This window comes from Erythrolamprus reginae, chromosome 5 (assembly GCF_031021105.1).
Source record: "Erythrolamprus reginae isolate rEryReg1 chromosome 5, rEryReg1.hap1, whole genome shotgun sequence".
Taxonomy (NCBI): Eukaryota; Metazoa; Chordata; class Lepidosauria; order Squamata; family Dipsadidae; genus Erythrolamprus; species Erythrolamprus reginae.
In genome coordinates, this window is record NC_091954.1 from 87024064 (window position 1) to 87047625 (window position 23562).

Below are 23562 nucleotides of genomic sequence, written 5' to 3' on the forward strand. Positions count from 1 at the left end.
CTCCTTCCCTTCTCTCCCTCCCTCCTTCCCTTCTCTCCCTCCCTCCTTCCTTCCCTCCTTCCCTTCTCTCCCTCCCTCCCTTCTCTCCCTCCCTCCTTCCTTCCCTCCTTCCCTTCTCTCCCTCCCTCCCTCCTTCCCTTCTCTCCCTCCCTCCTTCCTTCCCTCCTTCCCTTCTCTCCCTCCTTCCCTCCTTCCCTCCTTCCCTCCTTCCCTTCTCTCCCTCCCTCCTTCCTTCCCTCCTTCCCTTCTCTCCCTCCCTCCTTCCCTCCCTCCTTCCCTTCTCTCCCTCCCTTCTCTCCCTCCTTTCTCAAAAAGCACTTAAACTGTAACTGTACTGTACTGTGTAATGACAGAATAAAACCCCCCAGCCCTCACCTGTGTTTGAATTTCATTCATTCACTCAGTCATTCATTCATTCATTCATTCTTCTGTACAGTATGTACAGTACTGTGTGCCACTCAGTCCCAACACTTTTAACCCATAAATTACCATTTCCCATCCCCTTAATTACCATTACTGTACACATTGAATAAGACTCTTAAGTTATGAACAATAACATATTTATTTACATTTTTTGGGGTGGGGTGGGGGTTAGCATAACTGGGATAACTAGGGATCTTCTTCTATCACCATTTCTACAATGGACGCTGCAGGTGATGGTGTGACAGACCTCTTGGTTTTTGTGACAAACATGGTCATGGGCAGTTGTTGGCGCCGTTTCTTTTTCTGGCCTAACATGGATCTGTATGGTGCAAAGATGTTGTCAAGGGAGGCGTTAAACTGTATAGAGCGAGTCATGTTGGGATCCCAAAGTTCCACCATGTGTTGCAGATGTGCAGCAGTTCTGTTCAGTTCTGCAAGCCGCTCAAGCGTTAGGCCAACATCTTCTTCTTCCTCAGCTTCTTCAGCTTCCGCTTCCTCCTCTTCTTCACTCGCTGACCTGGTCAGCTCCTCCAGATCTTTGTCTGTCAGCGGTAGGCCATGCTCATCAAGCAAACCATTGACTTCCTCTGGTGTCATGTCAACGAAGCCTTCTCCACCCAGTGCCTGTGCCAGCTTCGCAGAGGTCTGGACTGCAGCATCTTGGATTTCTTCGGGAGCAAATCCCTTGTAATCATGCACCACTTCTGGCCACAATTTCCTCCAGCAGGCATTCATTGTCTGTGTCTTCATATCCATCAAGGCATTCTGAATGTTCTTCAGACAAGATGCAATTGTGTACTGACGCCAGTAGGCCTTCAATGTGAAGTTGTCATCAGCATCCATTGCTTCCACGATGCTTCCAAGAGAATTGCGCGTGTACAGTGCCTTAAATGCACGGATAATACCTTGATCCATCGGCTGGATAAGCGATGTGGTGTTTGGTGGCAAGAATTCAACTTGCACCCCATCATGTTCATGGTCCAGGTGATCATGGCCGCCAGCATTGTCCATTAGGAGAAGCACTTTGAAATCGAGTCCTTTGCGAGCCAAATACACCTCCACCTGTGGGATGAAGCACTGATGAAACCAGTCCCGCGTGAGGGGTTTTGTAATCCATGCTTTAGGATTATGCATCCAGTACACTGGCAATGAATTCTTGTTTCTGTTCTTGAGGGCTCTTGGATTTCGTGACTTATAGATTAGCCCTGGCTTCAGCAAAAAGCCTGCTGCATTCCCACACATGATCAAAGTCACTCGATCTTTCATGGCCTTAAAGCCAGGGGCTTTGGCTTCATCTTGCATCAAGAAAGTCCTTGAAGGCATCCTCTTCCAGAACAGGCCTGTTTCGTCCATGTTGAACACCTGTTCTGGAAGGTAGCCCCCTTCTGCAATTAGGTCTTTAAACGTGCGCTGGACAAAGTTTTCTGCTGCACCTGTATCTGCTGAGGCAGCTTCTCCATGCAATGACACACTCTTCAGGCCATAGCGCCGTTGAAATTTCTCAAACCACCCTTTGCTTGCTGTGAATGTGGCTGGGGCTGAAGAAGCAGAAGAATGACAGGAAAGGGAGAGAGAAGTGACTTGAATGAAAGCATACAGAGTAAATGCCCACCTCCTTCCCTCCTTCCTTCCTTCCTTCCCTCCCTCCTTCCCTCCCTCCTTCCCTCCTTCCTTCCCTCCCTCCTTCCCTCCCTCCCTCCTTCCCTCCCTCCCTCCTTCCCTTCTTCCTTCCCTCCTTCCCTGCTCCTTCCTTAAAAAACACTTAAATACAGTATGTAATGACAGAATAAAAAACCCCAGCCCTTACCTGCGTTTCCCTCATCTGCATCGCCTTCTTCTGTGTCTTCAAGACGGTTGTACAATTGTTGTGCCTTGGTCCATAGTGTTGGTATCCAAAGCAATGCTCTTTTTGCGGCAGTCTTGTACCCACAGGGACAAAGCAGCTTCCATCTTCATAAGCCGTTTGTTTCTAGGCGTCACCATTCTTTTTGCAGCCTTGTTGAATGCCATCAGAGAACTTTGCCTTATCTTTTTCTCGTCGTCCCGAATGGTTCGCACACTCGATTTGTTGATCCCATACTGCCGACCAACATCTGCATAAGAGCGTCACCCTTTCAACATGTCCAAAATGTCAATTTTCTCTTTAATTGTGAGTATCCTCCTGGTCTTTTTAGCGTCGCCGCCCCCACTCCGTGCGCAACGTTTAGGAGGCATCTTCCAACAAGTCTGAACAAGTTCCAACAGTTGCAAAGCTTTTTTTTGCGTTTGCAACGATTGGTCAAGATTTTGGCCAATCAGCAATCAGTATGACGTCATCGTGCGGGAAAAACCGTGGTGTAGGGAAAAAAACGCGGACTTATTTTTTAATTAATATTTTTTGAAAAACCGCGTTGCAGCGTTTCGCACTAATCGAGAACGCGCAAATCGAGGGATCACTGTACACTCGTTGGCCAGGAGGCTAGGATCTTATGGTCCCAAGCCTGGTGGCACAGATAGATCTTTAAACTTTTACAGAAGGCAAGGAGGGTGGGGGCAATGCGAATCTCTAAGAGGAGCTGATTCCAGTAGGCCGGGCCCCCCACAGAGAAGGCTCTATAAATCTATACATACATACATACATACATACATACATACATACATACATACGTACGTACATACATACATACATACATACATACATACATAAATGTACAGTAAATAAATAATATCAAGAAATAAATATTTGACATTTACAAAACTATGTATTTTCCTAATTCCCAGTAATTATGGAAATAATAAAGCAGCATACATACTTTCCATTAGCTCAATCTGCTGTGAAACTGTTATCTGATCAAGCTGTCGTCATCATAAAAAATAAATTAGAGACAGGAATTAAAACTGAAGAAATATTTACAAACATTAAATGACTGATTATCCTATGACAATAAATATTTTCAAAAGCACTGCCATTTTACTGGTATTATTTATTCAGATTACATTATACATGCTATAGCCAGGAAAAAATATTATCTATTTTTCTTGGTGTTCTTTTCTCCCCTGAAACAAAGGATAAAATGTCAGTACATGTCGAAACATATTTCTGGATTATTTATCCAGTGTCTAGTTGCTGATCCATATTTGTTATATTTAAATAAATTATTGAACATGTGTATAAAAAATACGCAAAACTGCATACATTCCGGGAAGAGAAGTTAGAACTTGGGTGTCAGAACCTGGTATCTCTGACTAACGATAGGATCCCAATGCCCTGATGGACCCACTTCCAGTATTTGGCCTGATCATAATTTAATTTATATTCTGAATTTTCTACAATGCATCATCAAAAGAATTCTGGGAACTGTGGGCAACTTAAAGAATCATTATTGTGCCAGGAGATAATCCATCAATCTCTGCCAAAAGAGATTGTTTTTCCAGGTCTGCTGTCAATTGGAAACGCTCTTCCAATTGCACACAGGTTTAAATTGCTAGTTGTTTCTGTTACAACTGCCTGTACAACTGAGTAGGCAAATGCTACACTGAATTGACCATATGTACATACTTAGAAATGTTAATAATAATAATAATAATAATAATAATAATAATAATAATAATATTAATAATAATTTATTAGATTTGTATGCCGCCCCTCTCCGCAGACTCGGGGCGGCTCACAACAAAATAACAGCATACAATAGATAAATCTAATATTTAAAAGAAGAAAAGTATCTAAAAGCCCGTTACATAAAACCATACAACAGAAGCATACCATACATAAACATACCATACATAAACAAACTAATACTCATTAATATTATTTATTTTTAATGCTTCTATTGCAATCCATCACAGATTTCTTTTAAAGTGAAGTGCCGTTATCTGCCAAGCCCAAATGAACTTTAGTCTGGAGAGACATGTCACTCACAAAATCCATCAGCAACTATAAAATATTGCTTTAACCTTAAAGGACTGGGATATACTTAATGTTTTAAAGAAAGTAGCGTGGCAATTTAATACAAAAAAAGTGTATGCTAAAAAACTGAAAAGAGCACAGCAAAAATACTTGATGGAGAGAATTATTTCAGAGTACATACAGATCGTCTTCTGATTTACGACCAAAATTGAGCCCAAAATTTCTGCTATTGCTAAGTGAAATATTTATTAAGTGAGGTTTTCCCCATTTTGCAACCTTTGTTGCTACTTTATTAAATGTATCCCTCCACTTATTAAGTTAGGGACATGGTTGTTAAGTGAATCTGGCTTCAGTTAGCAACCAAATTCTGGCTTTGTTTGCGATAATTTCGCAAAAGTTGATCACATCATCCCTGGACGCTGCCACTGTCATAAATGTGAGAAGGAGCGAGAGAATAAACTGAAAATAAGAGTAACATACCTGGCTGAAATATTCCAATCCACGAGGGCACTTGGGGATCTCAGGTGGTGGCGGCATCCAGATGATTGGTTGAGGAGGTGGATTGGCTTGAACTAAGAAAATTAGACAGGATTAAAAAAAATAACCAACCTCAGACAACTATATCAGACTGCTGAAAGCCTTATTCAAAGACCTGTACTACCTAGATATACTTTAGCAGGGCCATTTCATAAGTATCAATGAAGCATAATGAAACATTAGATAAGATACTGTTGATGCCAAGTTAACAATAAAATTAAGCTACATGCACTACTGGGAAAACATGTATCTAGAATGAAGCATTAAAACTTATTTCAACAAAGGGCAAAATATCCACTAGAGGGTGCAAAGGACTTGGTTGATGAAGTTTGAAAGGAAATTTCAACAGAACTACAACAAACATTTTCAGAAATGTCTTATTGTTGTCCTATGTATTGGAGATCTCCAAAAGATTGATCTCTTGAGGATTTAAATTAAATATATATGCCATTAGGTTGAGTTAAATCCCTAATGACTTCACAGACATACTCATGACATTTACTTGACAGCAATAATACAGTGGTTTCCCCTTGACTTTTTCCGTTTTGGGTTTTCTTTTCCTGTTTCTCTTTTCTTGTCTAGCGTATAACTCTGATATTCCCACGTCTAGCAGTGTCCCATTCACATACTAACTAGGCATGAGCTTTGCTTAGCTTTGAGTGCAAATGAAATCAGTCAGGTAATGGCACCAGCTGGAACATTTGAAAATCACTCAGAGTTTAATTAATAGAGATGTGCAATGCTTTGGCTTCAATTCCCAAAAGATGTTTTGGACTGTGAACATAGCACCTGTCTGCAATGCCTTAAAGCAATTACGTCTTTTCCTGTTTCCTAGTTCAGCTGTTTTATAGAGATGCACACAAGTATAGTCATTGTGCCCCTGTGTTTTTCAACACACCATTCTATGATCCAATTCAAAGCATTGCATAGTCCTACTGTGCACACATTCAAAATGTTGTCTTTCAGAAGCAGCTCTCTTTGAAGCACTAAACGAGTTATGCCTTGTTATGCAATTACATCGAAACTATTCCTGTGCACAACTTATCTGGAGATAGTATTCTGCATAAGTACTGTCTTTGCATGCAAACAGAACAGCAAACAATTGCTTGAAAGCTTCAAAGGGAGGTACTATGTCAATCTAATATTTTGCATAGCCCCCAATAAATATTGTATTATTATTATTTTCTGAAAGATGTTTAGTAGAGAAAGGATTCTTTGAAGTGCAGATTGACAAACATGCACTCTTTTTATCACTTTCTTAAAGTAGCTGTATTTTTCCTGGGCTCACACAGGAGCTGCCCAATTCTAGAAAAAAATGCATTTGAGATGAGGCTCTGACCATAGACCTACACCAGCTCTGAAGCATTTCTTATTCCTTGTTTGTGCCTCCTTAACTCACTCTCTCATTTTCTTAGGATCATATGGCTTCTTTAAGTAGGGTCCTACAGAGCAGGAGTCGGCAAACTGCGGCTCACGAGCCAAATGTGGCTCTTTGGCCATTTGAGTGTGGCTGTTCCGTAGAAGTCAAGTTTCCAGCACTGCACATGTGTTGCTATTTAAATTTGCCAATCCCTGGTTTAGGTGAACACAAGCAAAAGAAGAACTTTATAAAGTTGCTCTGTAGTGCATACTTGATTAGGCAACAAAGTAAACAAAATACAAATTTTATGGGATTTTTGAAAACTAATTTGAAATAAAAACTGTTCTGTTACTTTATTTTTGTTAACTCACCAAATTTTGATAAGTGACTATAATAAAGATTACCTGGAAAGACTGGCCCATATTGAGGATATTGGACTTGTGGATGTGAATAAGCTGGGCCTGAATATTCTGGAGGTGCTGATGCGGGCTTAGTTTCATTTGCTGGGAGAAGAGAAAGTTGTGCAGATATGCAGTATTACATATATGCCTTGCATAAATTATATAAATAAATTTCATTTTATACCCTATTTTCCTGCAAGTGTAGGTATATCAGATTGAATTTTGCTGGTGTTTTAAGGGTTATTTTGAAGAACCCATTGATGAATATATGGAAATGAAATGAAAATATATGCATTACATAATCAAACATGTAAAATAACATGAAAATATTTATCAGTTAAATGTTTATCAGTATATAAATGGTTCTTTTTATCATGCTAATATATTGCATTATTCATACAGCTACTCCTTGTTCAACTATGGCAATTTGGACTGTCAACTCCATTATTAAGTGATACCCACATAAAGCACAATGTCACATGGTTGTGCCAACTTACAATGGAAGTTGCAGCAGTTCCAGTTGGTGTTAAGACATCCTGCAGTCATAAGATTGTCATTTGCAACTCATCTGCTGCCTTTTTCATTGACTTCACTTCTTGGAAGCTGGCATTGACTGTTAAAAATGGTCATTGTGTGACTGTGGGTGTGTGACATTGTAGTTGTGAGATGGCTACCAAGCTCCAAATTGTCATCATGACATTCGTGCTTAAACTATCTCAGGGAGTGTGTACCGTATATGTGTACATGTAAAAAGAAGACTGTTTCATTTCAGGCAACAATGTTATTTTTCCAGCCTGAAAACTGTACAGTGCCTCTGCAGACATCCTTGGCTTTATTAAAGAAATAAAATTGTTGCTTATATTCATTTGTACACTGGAGCACTTCCCATACCATTGTCTCTCAAATATACAGACATATAAAGATATACAGACATATAACAGAATACTTACACATTTCCATCACCTTTTATTTCGTCTTATCTGAAAAAAAACAAGACATTCTTTTTATAATGTAAACACATTGTTTCAGATTCTTTAGTTTGCTTTTTGAGTTCATAGATAAAACTAAAGAGAGTGGGTTTACTAAACTTTATAAAGAAATCAACTATAGGCTTTCCAAAGACCCAAGTAATATGTAAAGAAAATCAAATATCACCTTTGGAAACAATTCTAATGTAATATATATTTTCGTAAATATGGACAAGACTACATTGTAACACACAAATTTGAAGGAGCATTCCATTTCTAGGACAATCTTCTGGTCTTCTACTTCCATAGAAAATCCAACAGTCTATTCCTTGTTCTCTTGAATTTTACCACATTGCTAGTGCTTCAAAATGATCTTTCTTGAAAAAAAAAGCAATAATTTTGTGTATGCATGTTCATTTCATGACAATACTGATTTTCTAATCTAACAAAATCACATATGCTTATTCCTTACTAAAATTGGATTTTTTTCTAGTTATTGTTATAGCATAACAATAAACTGTAGTAATGTAGTCTAGGTTCCTTCACACAAAAGCTGGTTTTGGAAGCTCTATTAATTTTAAAATGTGTTTGAGATGCTCTGTGCTTTAAAAAATTCTTCTGAATTGCATAAAAGTACTATATTTTGTGGAGTATAAGACACACCTCTCCCACCCAAAAAAAGCGAATGAAAATCTGGGTGTGTCTTATATTCAAAATGTAGTCCCGCCCACACATTCTGCGTGTTCCATTTTTGGGTGATTCCAGGCGGCAGGGATCCTCACTTCCACATGGAGCCAGATTCATAAAGTGTCCTGGGAAAGTGCATTGAAAGCCAAGCTTCCTTTCAGAGAGGCCCAATAGAGAGACAGCACATCAATTCTCCTGGACCTGCCATTTTGTAAACATGCTACCATGCTTTCCAATAAGCCCCTGTGCCTTTGCTGCCTCGGTCAGAGGCTTATTCCCAAAGCAGCCCAGGGAACTGTGTTGAAAGCCTTTTAAATGAAAGCGTTTTCAGGTGGCAGATCCCCCTCTCCAATTGCAAAAAGAGTGTCTTAAACGCGAGAATCGTAGAGGAAAATTTCCAGCTGGACGATTCTCCCTCTCCTCCCAAAATAGCTATAGGTAAGAAGACCAGGGCACCTTGGGAGTGGAGTCAAGTGTGTCTTCTGCCCCCATGAAAATCATACCCAACCCCATCCACACCACCTAAATTCCAACCCTATTTCTGCAGAAGAAAATGTCCACAGCTGCATGATAAAACAGAAAGTCTGGTTAGATTTGAAGAATATGTGCTTTAAAGAAATCTCATTATTCTTCTTTACTTGAGGAGGCTTTTATTGAGAAATTTAGTCAGTCAGCTTATACAAGTAAACTGACCACTTCCATAGCAGAAATCTGAAATTTCAACAAAAGTTTATTCTGAAAAATCAAGGAATATATGCTACTAATATGTTTTATTAATAATACAAAAACAGAAAATTATGCAATCCTATATGACTACAGTGATACCTCTATTTAAAAACGCCTCTACTTAAGAACTTTTCTAGATAAGAACCGGAAGTTCAAGATATTTTTTGCCTCTACTTAAGAACCATTTTCTACTTAAGAACCCGAGCCCGAAAAAATTTCCCAGGAAATTTGAGAGCGGCACGAAGGCCCAGCCAGTTTCCTGCCATTCCCTCTATAATCCTGGCCATCTGGGCTGCCAGAGGAGCCTTTTGGTAGCGCTTAAGGAGGCTTTGGCAGTCCAGAGCGAATGAAGCATTTTCTTTTCTCTGGGCACATGGACAGGGAATAAACCTCTGCCAACGCCCAGAGAAAAGAAACGCTCCCTTCGCTCTGGGCACCCAAGGAGTCACCACAGCAAAGGCTACAAAGCAAGAGGAGACGGGAGCCTTTCAGCATGGGAAGGAAGAGGCAGCAGGTAGCACCAGCAGCAGCCAGTGTATGGGATGCAGCCTCGCGCCGGGTGTATTGGAGGTGCGTGCTCCTCCTCACCGCTTCAGAATCTCTCTCTTTTTTTTAAGCCTTAAAGTTTTGGATTTTTTGATTCCTCTCCCCTCACCTTCTTCTTTCGGCAGTGACTGTCCTCCTCCTCTTCTTCCTCCTCCTCCTCCTCACACCCAAATTCCAAGCTTTTATTTCTTTCCTAATGGGTTTGCACGCATTATTTGCTTTTACTTTGATTCCTATGGGAAAAAAATGCTTCTACTTAAGAATGTTTCTACTTAAGACCCTGGTCACGGAACAAATTAAGTTCTTAAGTAGAGGTACCACTGTATTTTTAAATGTTACTGTTTGCCTTGTTGAGTTATTGCTGATTAGAACTTGAATAACTAAAGTTAATCATACAAAATAAACATGATTTGGAAGTCTGTCCAGCTGCCTGTAAAAAGAAAAAGAAAAGACAAAAAGAGGAAGTAGTGCTTCAAGTATAAAATTAGGAGTTCAGAGAAATGTCACCAGGTTGCTTGTTCAGTTCAATTCATTTCATTTTCAATTCCTTATTCATTTCACATTTGTGTAATCTTAAAAAGCAAAATTCATTTTTATTGTTAAAACAGATAAAAATATCTGTGCTAGTCATTATCAAAATCCAAGTGGAAGTGAGGACCCAGTAATCCTGATGCTGGTAGGCAGAGGCAGAATTCTTTTTTTCTTCTTCCTTGTTTTCTTCCCTAAAATTAACGTATCTCCTAAATTTGGATAACTTCTAGATGTATAAATTTCTGCTTTAAAAAACTATGAGGGTTGTGCAAAACTTTCAGAAGAAGTATTTTGCAACCACATATCTGGATACTCTGAACCACTGATATAGGAAAGATACCTGAATTAAGATGGATTGCTGTACAAAATTTTCTTTCCAAATTGTTCAATTTTGCAGTAAATAAATATTAGCAATAAATAAGATTAGCCAGAGCGACTACATTGTTTTTTTTTTAATTCTGTGTTTCTTGCCTTTCTTTCTTTATATTTCTCTCTCTCCCCCCCCCCCCCTTCCTTCCTTCCTTTCTTGTTAGACAGATATTTTATTTGTTGGTTAAACTTCTGGGAAGGCCACAGCTTCATACTGGAATCAGGTACCAACAGGAGCCCTTGGGAAATGAGCAAACATTCATGAGAGTCAATATGTGTGGCCTAAGAATGAAGGGTAGCATTGTTACAAATGAGAATTCTGTCAGGTAGAAAGAGGCCTTATTACAAAAGCAGTACGAAGCTGCAGCTGGAAGGCTGGGTTAGTTACCCACAGCTCTATAAACAGAGCCCTTCACTCAATAGTGGATTCTCTTTGATATGTGTCAACTCTTCAAGACAGTACAGACTAAGAAACCAAACCCATAATGAATGCCAACAGTACTTTTATTATGACAATTCGGTAATAGATTCTTGCAAGTTTGAATGTACTTCTCCTTGTTTTCCTTTATCTTCATTAGAACTACTATTCGGTCTGAGACTTAATTGGGTTGTAGTAGCTCCAGTCTGATATTTTTTTTAATATGACTGTTATCTTGGTTCTATTTCTTCCTTTTCTTTCTGAAAAATTTCCTTCTGCCATTACATAAGTCCTAAGTAAGCCAGCCTCCTCTTGAGTTGAGTGAGACAATGTGCAGTGCACCTGAGCCTACTTACAGCCTCATGGATGTATTTCTTTGGATAATAAGAGAAACTATAACCAGAGTTGAACCATTCATGGAATGGAATATCACAAGGAAGCTAGATTTAGAAATATAAAAGATTGATGGCAGAAAAAGACCTCATGGTCCATCTAGTCTGCCCTTATACTATTTCCTGGATTTTATCTTAGAATGGATATATGTTTATCCCAGGCATGTTTAAATTCAGTTACTGTGGATTTACCAACCACGTCTGCTGGAAGTTTGTTCCAAGGATCTACTACTCTTTCAGTAAAATAATATTTTCTCATGTTGCTTTTGATCTTTCCCCCAACTAACTTCAGATTGTGTCCCCTTGTTCTTGTGTTCACTTTCCTATTGAAAACACTTCCCTCCTGAACCTTATTTAACCCTTTAACATATTTAAATGTTTGGATCCTGTCCCCCCATTTTCTTCTGTCCTCCAGACTATACAGATTAAGTTCATCAAGTCTTTCCTGATACGTTTTATGCTTAAGACCTTCCAGCATTCTTGTAGCCTGTCTTTGGACCCATTCAATTTTGTCAATATCTTTTTGTAGGTGCGGTCTCCAGAACTGAACACAGTATTCCAAATGTGGTCTCACCAGCGCTCTATAATGTGGGTGAGCTGCATTCATATTGCCTAAAAAGAAATGGAACACCAATAAATCCAAGGGAACGTCTGCACCAGCACTTATGCTTTACTTATGCTCTGTTTCAGAGTGTTCATTGAAAATAATGTATCTGGATTATTCTTAAAGTTTTAGAAGTAGTTTCCGCCTTGATGTAGGCACAGTGGTTCTCAAACTTTTATTTACCATGGATCCCCTTTAAATAACTTTTGTGGTCATTGAACATGGCCATGGGACTTAACTCAAGATTTAAATCATACCATTTCTTCAAGCATTTGTGCCCCCTGTGATTGCATCATGGCCCTCCAGCAGTTCGCAGGATCACAGATTAACCACTAATGCAAGGGTTTCAACATATTTCTTATAGAGATTAGCTTCCCCCCTTTGTCCATTTGCTTATTTGCTTGTTTAGTAATTAGCAAGAGCCGGGGTGGCACAGCAGGTAGAGTGCTGTACTGCAGGCCACTGAAGCTGATTTATAGATTTGAAGGTCAGTGGTTCAAATCTCATCACCGGCTCAAGGTTGACTCAGCCTTCCATTCTTCCAAGGTGGGTAAAATGGGGACCCAGATTGTGGGGGAAATAGGCTGGCTCTGTTAAAAAAGTGATATTGCTAACATGCTGTAAGCTGCCCTGAGTCTAAGGAGAGAGAGAGAGAGAGATAGATAGATAGATAGATAGATAGATAGATAGATAGATAGATAGATAGATAGATAGATAAATAAATAAATAAATAAATAAATAAATTTCTATGGCCATCCAACTCAATCAGGTAACTCAAGATGTTAGCTACCTATTTAATATTTGTAAAAATAGAGGGAAAACATTCTGCTTTCTCTATTGACAATTTACGAGGATTTTTCTGATAACATTTTTAAATAACTGATTAAAGATTTAGTAACAATGTAGAACAGATATGCGTCAAATTATTTTCTCATAAGAATTTTTGCTTTTCTAACAAAATAAACAAGTAAAAACTTTCTGTAAGTTGGTTCCACAGTAATAAACAGTTTAGTGTTCCAGCACACTTTCCCTTGTGGTCCCAGGCTACAACTTCAGGATCGTGAGCTTGTTAACAGTTAACATGTATTTTGTTTTGGTAGAACACTGATGGATAATTTTGACTGGGGAAATTTCATTCTTATCTATTATTATATTAAATACATGTTATCTTTGTTTTATCTTCTATTATGTTGCTTTGTGGAGAGACATGTGGCTAAATAAGAGCACAAGTTATTTTCCTGCTCAGAAACTTTCGAAGTAAGCCTCTCATGTCTTTAGTTAATATGATAAAATACTGTACTGTATGGGAGATTAACATGTGATACACGAGAGTAGATACTATGGGTGTGCACAGTTCTAGATTTGAAAAACCAAATATAATTTGGAGTTTCTATGGGTATGCATTTTCTGAATGTGTGTTATTGAGATACTGTGGCAGTCACAAAGGCTGCCACTCAATCCTGGGAAAAGACAAGACTGATCAAAACTTACAAATATTCATTTAGCCACCATCCCAAGTTACAATGGTATTGAAAAAAAGTGACTTACCACCGGTCCTCTCACTTATGACCACTGCAGCATCCCCAATGTCACAAGATCAAAATTTGGATAATTGGCAAACTGCATGTATTTACAACGGTTGCATTGTTCTGGAGTCATGGGCAGTGTTCCCTCTAATTTTTTTGGGGGGGTGGGCGGAAAAGTATAGTGTCTGAGCGGCAGTCCCTTCGGGACTGGGCGGCACAGAAATAATAAATAAATAAACAAACAAACAAATAAATAAAAAACCCACCCTTTTTTGCCTCAGAGAATTTCAAAATAAAATATTGTACTGTGTGTCTATAACAGTGAGCTCATAATAGGGCAACTCTATCAATATCAAAATGCCACTTAAGTAGTTGAGCTACTTTCAAACTAGATTTTGATTTTCTTTCTCTCTTCCTTGCTCCCATTCTTTTTCTTTCTCTTTTCCTTCCTCTCTTTTTTCTATCTGTTTCTCTCTCTTCCTCTCTTCCTCTCTTCCTCTCTCTCTCCTTCCCTCTCACTCTTTCCCTCTCGGCTTCTGGGCAGGTTTGGAAAACTCTGAGTTGATGATGATTTTTAAGTGAGCCATTGCTCACTGCTCAGCTTAAAGGGAACTATGGTCATGGGAGTTCAATCTGTTACCTTCTTAGCTAACTTCTCACAAGCAAAGTCAATCGGAAGTCAGATTCATGTAATGAATTATTTACTAAACAACTGAAGTAATTCACTTAAAACCATGGCAAAATAAAAAATAAAAGCAGGAGAGGCAGAGCCAGCTGCCTAAGAGAATGGCTCCATTGAAACGATGCTCTGGCCAAGGCTGCTGATTTCACAGCCGCTTCTCATCATCTAGCAAACTTGTCCTAGATCTCTCAGAGGGGGAATCAATAGGAGAGGAACCTGCAGAGACGTTTGAAACAGTGGTCAGGACCGACAGATGCAGGAAAGCTTCAGAGAATCCGGATGGGAGAATGAGGGGGCCCACAATGGCTGGGGAAAAAATTGCAGTGGAAGAGTGGAATTATAGTGGGGCTAATATGGTGATGGGTGCACCCAGCGACTCCATGTGCGTGATCTGGGACAGGAGAACTTTCCCAGAGGATTTCAAAAGAAGGAAGAAGAAACAGGCTCCAGAAGAAAGCGGTGGAAACTTTTCCTCCATGGATTAGTAGTAGAAGGCTGAGGAAGAGGAGGTTTCACTTCAATGTGATGGACTACATTGGCAGTAAAGGATAGAAATTCAAAGGTGGTTTTTCTTTTTCTTCTTAACTCATTAAAATGAGTTTTGTTTTTAAATCCTTTAACTTAAAAGTTAAATTCAGAAGAAGGAGTAATAATTAAGAAATTATCCTGTGCTGAAATGGATAGGTTGACGTTAGAGCTGAAGGAGAAGAGTGAAACATTATTATGAAATCTGGAATGAACTGTATAAATGGTTTGAATTGAGGAGAAATGCTGGGATAATTGAAAATGTAGGAATTTATATGCTAGTATTTTGTTAAAGATAGGATTGGAATATGTACAATTTCAACGGGTGAAAATGAAAGAATTGATGTTCTTGAAAGTTGATATTGTACATAATGCATACAAAGTTATAATGGGGAAAAACTGATTTTTTGCAATGTTTTTAATTGCACTATTAATAAAAAACTTTTTTAAAAAATCATAAAGGCAGGTGTTAACACTTTGTTTAGCAGTGGGAATTCTTGTTCCAATTGTAGTGTAAGTCAAGGACCAGCTGTATTCCAAACAATTCTACATGGTTCAAGTCACATTTTTACTCTTTAATTTTGGATCTCTGAATAATCTGCAATCTGCATTGCACACACTCTGAAGTCATGACAGATTGAGAGGATTTTTAAAAAATAGAACTTAAAATCATGAATTTATTGAACTGGATGGGGGCCAATCTAAAGAGCTATGCATGTTTCCGATGGTAGCTTATAAAATGTCTCTAGATGAGAAATTATTGATTGCATAGTCAATAATTTGTTATTTGTTTGTTTATTTTTGTGTGCCACACATTCCCGAAGGTCTCATTAACATGCTTCATGTAAAACAGATTTTTGCTTGTACATGACAAATACTAGACAACAGGTGCAAAAAAGATTCATTCTGAGCTAATGTAGTTTAAATGTTCTCATATTAAAAGGGTTTACTGTATAAGGAATCAGATTTGATTAAAGCCAAATTGGTTAGCAGGGTATGTTTTATGCCTGTGAATGTCAGAGAATGGGGAAAGATACAATGCACCAGAATGAAGATGGTCTAAAGTGGTGAAGTAGAATTTGTTAACACCTGCCTAAAAAAGGAACTGTAGGCTTAATCATGAATGAAAGAGCTAAATATATATCTGGAAAAAAAAGGGCAAGTCTCATCTAATTTGATGTGTTTGACATGAAAATAGCAATGCATTATACATTTCAATGAACTGGATAATGGAAGAAGCAGATAGGAAATCATGGAAAAACCAGGCAACATTCTAAATGAATGTAACATTGGGGGAGGAAATATTTTGTCAGACAAGGAACCTCTTTCATAAAACATTGAATCAGAAAGAAGTTCCAGTTTCAAACTGGTATAAAGAACTCCAGTGGACAAACAGAAACTGGTTCAAAGGAGATCAGGCAAAGATGGAACGATGATACTTAAGTATCAAATGTGTCAACATCCAAGACACTTTAGAAGATATTACCTACTTACAAGAACCACTTCTAGTACTAGAAGATGAACTTAGATTAGAGGATCACTACAGAATTGGATAGCTAGTGGAATGCTCTAATGGGCTATAAGAATAATCTTGAAGAACAGGAAGAACAGCTTCAATCAATGCAAAAGTCAGACAATTTAAATCCAAAGAACAAATGGAATTTGAGAAAATGCATCAGCATTGACTCTCCCTAATTTGTTAGGGTGTTTTCCTTTTCTTTTCAGATAAAAGCAGGGAGATGGATCATTCCATGTCAAGTGGTCTGATTTCAGAAAAAAGTGCCGAGCTCTCCCTTAACAGATTTTGATGAAATTTGAACATTCATACACATCCCTAATGAACATTGGTAAAGGGTTACGTTTTTTGATGCAATACTTGCAGAGATATAGTAATTTGTATGACCCTATATAGCCTTCAACAGTCTGCGGAGAGGGGCGGCATGCATGCATGCATGCATGCATGCATAAATAAATAAATAAATAAATAAATGATTCTGAGGTTTCAGCAACTTTGAGACATAATATCTCCAGCATAATATTTTGTTGAGAGAAACAAAAGTTGGCCATCTTGTATGACTTATTGTGCTTTATTGAAAAAAATAATAAAAACATCCTCATGAGCCATATCCATCTAGATAATTTGGAGCAAAGTTTTGCAAAAAATGACTGCAGTGCGGAAAAAGGGTAAAGTTTTGCTTCTTATATCTCTGGAAGGAAAGGTATGAGAAATGTGAAACTTTGTTCATAATAACTTAGCACCACAGGGTTTTCAAATATAAAATTTCATTTTCCTACTGCTTTCCAGTAGTTCACAAATTGAGTGTAAAGTTGATGGGCTTTATTAAAAAAACCCAAAAGGGGTTATATTCAGCCCACTTTTACAAAAAAAGAAGACCTTCTGGAGACTCTGTTAAATCATTCTCATTAAAAAGAGCATGTTTCAATCCCCCTAAAAAAGTACGGCCAATGCAATAATAGTTGTAATTATTTCTATATAAAACAAACAAGATGAAACAATAATAGAATGCATGTGACACTGCCGAAGCAATGTCTTCAACTTTGTCCCTATTTTTAGGGCTTTATACATCAGCGATGAAACACCAGCTCTACTTTTTTAGAGGGGGGTTGAAACATGCTCTTTTTAATGAGAATGATTGTTCCTCTCAACAAAATATTGCAATAGATAGTATGTCTCAAAGTTGCTGAAACCTCAGAGTCATACTGTCGAAGGCCGCTCCATGGGTTCATACAAATGACCATATCACCACAAGTATTGCATCAGTAAATGTAACTGTCAATACTATGTACTTCACCAGTTGGGTTTGTCAGTATATGAACTGTTGTGGTTCCGTCTGAGGCCCCTCCGGGAACGGCTGACCTTCTGTCGGTTTCCAGCTCAGAGGGAGAGGCTGAGGAACAGGAGGTGCAGACAGACGAGGAGGAGGAATCCCAGGCTGAAGAAGAGGGAGGACAGCCAGAGTCCCACCAGGGGGAGATCTCCCCAGCAAGCAGCCTGGATTCCTTAGAGGAAAGTGCACAAGCCATAATTGATCTGCAACAACGAAGAGCTACTCAGAGACGGAATCAATTGGCTAAATACTTTCAGCATTAAAGTGGCAACAGCTGGGTTTGGGTGTGGTGCTCTTGGGAAAGGCTAAAAGGCAGACCCACCCTTCCTGGCTTGTGGAGTTTTATCTTTGAGAGTCGTGGGACCTGATTGTGAACTTTGGCGTCTTGGAATCCTGGTTTGTGCCTTTGACTATTGAAACCTTGGGGGGGTGGGTGCCAGCAAGAAGCTTGCTGTATTGTCTGGACATCAGGACCCTGCTGTACCGTATTATATCCTGTCTGTTGGGAAGAACAGGTTTTCCTCTGTGCTTATTTTTTCCAGTTATAAAATACTTTTGGCTTTTACCAGAGTGTCTGGCTGTTTTTTCCAGTTGGTGTTGAGGTCTGGGGGAACCCAGACAGAACATGAACTAACCAGCAATACATGTTTGAGTAATTAGTATAACGTTACTTTAAGAGTTAGGGCTGCAATTAGCCATAAAAGGGAGACAGATGTGTTGCTCTCTATTGGATTGTAATGTATTGTTGGTAGCTATTGAGGTTAGTTTTGCTAATGGTTGTTATTGTTATTGGTCTATGTACTTGCTGTGTGCTTAATATTGGTCCATATATTGGTCCATATAAAGGTATTGTATGGAATTGTGTATAATATTAATGTTTAGCTGCTGTACGTTTAGAACTGTATATAATTGCTTGATTTGGATATGTATGTAGCTAACTGTTTACTGGTTACTCTATTGTATACATTGTAAATAATATTTATACTCTTACTTATTAGTCTGTATTATTGGCTGAACAACCACTACTGCCATATATCCTCTGCTTCTAAGTTCAGTATTTTAACATTAGTTATAAGCCCAGTGTAGAATGCTAACAGTAACACTTTACCAATGTTCATTTGGGACGCCTGTGGATGTTCACGCCAAATTTCATCAAAATCCATGATGGTCGAGCAGGGCGCCCAAGACCACTTGACATGAAATAATCCAGATGCATTCAGATTTGTAATATTATTTCAAGTTTCAAGTTTTATTGGATTTATATGCCGCCCCTCTCCGAAAACTCGGGGCGGCTAACAACAATCATAAACAATATACAATAATAATCCAATACTAAAAGCAAATTAAAACCCCTTAATATACAAAACCAAACATACATACAAACTTACCATGCATACAATTGTAACGGCCTAGGGGGAGAAGAAGTCTTAATTCCCCCATACCTGGCGGCAGAGGTGGGTTTTAAGTAGCTTACGAAAGGCAAGGAGGGTGGGGGCAATTCTAATCTCTGGGGAGAGTTGGCTCCAGAGGGCCGGGGCCGCCACAGAGAAGGCTCTTCCCCTGGGTCCCGCCAAGCGGCATTGTTTAGTTGACAGGACCCGGAGAAGACCCACTCTGTGGAACCTAACTGGCCGCTGGGATTCGTGCAGCAGAAGGCGGTCCCTGAGATAATCTGGTCCGGTGCCATGAAGGGTTGTGCCTCTATAATAAAATTACATCATTAGCATTCATAACTTTGGTTTCCAGTCTTGTTTACCTCAAAAAGCTGTAAAATACTTACTGAAATATGGCAAACAATTGTATAAGATACCACAAAAATAACAAGAAACCTATACCAGAAAAATGGACAACACCACAGTAGCCAACAGATTGCAAGAGGTCATTTCACATTCCGACACCAGAGAAGTAGACTTCACAAATTATTAGGTAATATATTTATTTTCACAAGATAGAAAATAATGCCTAGGACCATCCAATGCAGATTACAACCCTATATAGAAAATGAGATGCCACGTATTTAAGTTGGCTTTCAAAAAAGCTGAGGAACATTATTTCTGATGCATGATGGATAATTGAGAAAGTGAAAGAATGCCAAGAAAAAATCACTGTGTGCTTCATTGATTATAGAAAGTCCTTTGATTGGGTCAATCACATCAAACTGTAGAATGTGCTCAGAAAAGAATGGGAATGTAGCATTGTGTAATCAGTCAGAATTATTTGCAGCCTTAGAAGCAGCATTTAAAACCACAGGAGTTGTCACAGAGACCCAAGAAAACACAAGGCAGACAATCAAGCTACACACCAAAAAACTAAACAAATATCAAACCATTGTCATCTTTCCAGTAGACAAAGTCTGATTATTATAGACAGAACATAATAATACAAAAAGCCAAAGAAGTACTGGAGGAAAAAGAAACCTACATCCCAGTAGCCTCAATCAAACACAGAAAATAGGCAACCTGATTATAAGAACTCTAAACAATCTGACCAAAAAAGTTAAATTACAAAAAAAGAATGAAAGTATATAAAAACATGTCACCCCTTAAATGGATGCCTCAAAATGCACAAATTCAACATACCTCTTCATTCTATACTAGGGACCCAAAATACAACTTATCCACAGAATCAAAACGTCTTAGACATCTCACCAACAGAAACAAATATTATACCTTCCCCCACCCCCCCACCCAACAGTCTCCATAAAATGAAAGGTCTGGAGGCATTTGTAATATGGCAAATGACTTAGCTTTACTAGATAAGTGGTCAAAGCAATGGAAACTGCAGTTTAATGTTTCCAAATGTAAAATAATGCACTTGGAGAAAAGGAATCTTCAATCTGAGTATTATATTGGTAGTTCTACGGAGTGGCGGCATACAAATCTAATAAATACTACTACTACTACTACTACTAATAAAAAAAGTTCTGTGTTAGCAAGAACTTCAGAAGAGAAGGATTTATGGGCAGTGATTTCTGAAAATATTTTTTCAAAATGGGTGAACAGTGCAGTCGAGCGGAAGGAAAAGCAAGTGGAATGCTTGGCTGCATAACTAGAGGTATAACAAGCAGGAAGAGGGAGATTGTGATCCTGCTGTATAGAGTGCTGGTGAGACCACATTTGGAATACTGTGTTCAGTTCTGGAGACTTCACCTACAAAAAAATATTGCTAAAATTGAAAGGGTCCAAAGATGGGCTACAAAAATGGTAGAAGGTCTTAAGCATAAAACTTATCAAGAAAGACTTAGTGAACTCAATATGTATAGTCTGGAGGACAGAAGGGTAAGGGGGGATATGATCAAAACATTTAAATATGTTAAAGGGTTGAGTAAGGTTCAGGAGGAAAGTGTTTTTAATAGGAAAGTGAACACAAGAACAAGGGGGCACAATCCGAGGTTAGTTGGGGGAAAGATCAGAAGCAATGTGAGAAAATATTATTTTACTAAAAGAGTAGTAGATGCTTGGAACACACTTCCAGCAGACATGGTTGGTAAATCCACAGTAACTGAATTTAAACATGCCTGGGATAAACATAAATGAACCATCAGGTCTTTTTCTGCAGTCAATCTTCTATGTTTCTATGTTTGTAGAAAAGAATGGCAGAATACTAACAGAGCACATCCATGAACATCAGCTAGCAATCAGAAGCCATGATGAAAACTCTTAATTTCATAACACAGAGATAGACTCAATCACAGTTTTAACTCAAATACTCAATTTCCTGTCTTATTATAAGAACCTGTAATGACATAAGGTGTGGTGACTAGGGTTTGAAGGTAAATTTACTTTCATCCAAAGGTAATGTTTACTGTTGGCTAAACCAAAATACTTTCAGTGTTAGATTGTGTATTTAAAGAATGATGAATAATTAATATATCAAAAATAATATAATTGTGTTTGACAAGAGATATTGAGTGCAAATTGAAACTTATATACAAATGGTGTTTTTAAAAAACCCTTAAAATAAGTGACTAATTTATTTGCTTTAGGAGAATGTTTATCGGTGGGTATGTTGTCCTAGCAGTTAAGATATTGGGCTGTTGAACAGAAGGTTGGCAGGTCAAGACCCAAGTATTGCATGATGGGATGAGTGCCCATTATTTGTCCTAGCTCCTGCCAATCTAGCATATGATTAGATACCATTTTGGTGGGAAGATAACATTGTTCTGTGTGCTTTAGCATATAGTCATGCTGGCCACGTGACCATGGAAGCACCTTTGGACAACGCTGGCTTGTCAGAGACAACTGGGCAGGGAAAACCTTTACCTTTCAGGGCAAGAGAATATTTATTGAAATTGGGAAAATAGATGAACAAATTTTAAAACCTTCAAATGCTGGTACAAACATATTGGGTAATATAAAGTCATTCATGAAGATGAATATTTGTTGAAAGAAGCCATGGAGCTGCACATTTTGTTACATGGAAATTAGAGTTGGACATGTCAGGAAAAAAATTATACTAAGTTGACCAATTGGAATTACAGTACATAAGAAATCTGTGTTTCAAAAAATAAAAAAAATACAATTAGAATGAATATTATATAAACAGATAGAACATAAGAGTGAGTAACCAAAAACAAGCAAACAAACTCTGGATCTATATAACAAATGAAATTGTCATTAACTACTTTAGTTATCACCTTCAAAGTCCTTCAAGGTATAGGGACAAGCATGTTTTTCATGATTTGCCTTTGTTGTATGGTATTTTTTACAGTTGATTTATAGTAGTCCTTGATATTTATCACAATTGCGTCCATTGTGATGGTTGTTAACCAAGGCACCCACTTAACATTAATTCTATCTCTCTCTGTTGTAATCATCAAGTGAAACATGGTGCCTCAAGGGGTGAGAGTGTTGTGGCTGGTAGCAGGCCATGCAACTGATAGTGTAGCCATTCAAGAGATCAGCTTGGTGATGCGCCAGCAGCCTGTGCAGCTGGCAGCCAAGTCAAACAGTGAAGAGCCTGTCAAGGACTCAGTGCCAGAAGCAGAGGCTCAGCCAGGGCTTTTGGAACCTCCAGCATCTCATAGTAGTGATGAAGAAGAAGAGGCTTCTTCTCTTCTCAATGCACAAGCACACAGAGCTGCCAAAAGGCAGCAGTGGTTACTCTAGAGGAGGTCTCCTCAGATGTAAGACTTTGAGCTAATTGGCCACTCCCTTAGTCTACTTAAGGAAATCAGAGGCAGCTGAATCTCTGCAGGAAATAACATTTGAAATTGGTTTGTTCATTGTGTACCTCACATCTGGAAATCGTCTGCTCTGCTTTGCTTATCTGCTTTGGCTTGTTTATTGAGGACAACTTCTAAGCATTTTGCAAAGCTTCATGAGCAATCAAAGACTAATTGCTATTATAGGATTTAAGACTCTGATCTTGTGCCAGTTGTTAACGATGACTGATTAATAGTTGGGCTTTTGCAATAAATGATTGCCCTTTAGGTTTGTGGGTGTGTGTTGTGTGTGAGACCTCTACTAAAATAGTTATTAGTAGTCAGTTATTGATCAAAATAAGTTTGAAGAAACTGTGTGTTTGCTGTGTTTTCAGCTGGGGCAGAACAGAGAAGCCCCAGGAGGCTGCCCTGCAGCACATCTCCAGCTAACAAGTGGTCTGCCTCAGGCCTCCTCCTTCCCCTATTCAGAAGCCAGATGTAGTCATGCCAGAAGCAAGCATCATTATGGAGAATCTGTAATTCTCTCACCATTGTGGCCACTCCCAAACTGGCATCTGCTGGCATAAAGGGGTCTCTTGTATAAAGGTCACTTTGCAGTTTGGCTGCTTTCCCCCCACTCAAAGTTGATTTCCAAGTATGACCTTTTGAAATAAGCCATGTAGTGCAATCTCAGGAGCAGGCACCATTTTGGAAGTGGCCACAATTTTTGAATTGCAAGAATTGTGAATGCTTCTGGGATCACACCATCCAGCCTCTGTATAGGAAGGCTGTATGGCACATCAGTTGCTCCTCTTTGGAAAAGGGACTTCAGAAGAGATAAGTGAAGTGAAACATGCTGGGGTATGAGAGGTTCAAAGATGTGGGTCCCAGTGGGGCAAGAAACAAGTTCAAGGCTTGAGGGAACCAAACCACAGAGGAAGTACATCCAAGGGACTGAGTGGGCAAGGATGGGGAGGAAGATAGGA

The 23562-nt window shown here is 38.8% G+C and overlaps 2 protein-coding genes across 9 annotated transcripts in view; both read right to left on the reverse strand.

Moving 5' to 3' along the window:
- The window catches only part of LOC139168063 (phospholipid scramblase 1-like), a 52155-nt gene that overhangs the window by 14250 nt on the left and 14343 nt on the right, over window positions 1-23562 (reverse strand). For 5 of the 8 annotated variants that reach the window (XM_070753382.1, XM_070753383.1, XM_070753375.1 and 2 more), the window contains 4 exons: window positions 7561-7590; window positions 6614-6712; window positions 4793-4884; window positions 3216-3258 (listed from right to left, as the gene is read on the reverse strand). In XM_070753382.1, coding sequence (XP_070609483.1) covers window positions 3216-3258; window positions 4793-4884; window positions 6614-6712; window positions 7561-7570 — 244 coding nt within the window. In that variant the 5' untranslated portion in view covers window positions 7571-7590. Of the gene's footprint in view, window positions 1-3215; window positions 3259-4792; window positions 4885-6613; window positions 6713-7560; window positions 7591-11821; window positions 11860-23562 lie in introns of all 8 variants that reach the window. The other 3 variants (XM_070753376.1, XM_070753381.1, XM_070753380.1) reach the window with 1 other exon arrangement.
- LOC139168060 (tigger transposable element-derived protein 1-like) lies at window positions 544-3188 on the reverse strand. Its single transcript, XM_070753371.1, has 2 exons — window positions 2231-3188; window positions 544-1961 (listed from the first exon to the last, which is right to left on the reverse strand). The coding sequence occupies exon 2, from the start codon at window positions 1774-1776 to the stop codon at window positions 610-612; it is 1167 nt and encodes a 388-aa protein (XP_070609472.1). The 5' UTR covers window positions 1777-1961; window positions 2231-3188; the 3' UTR covers window positions 544-609.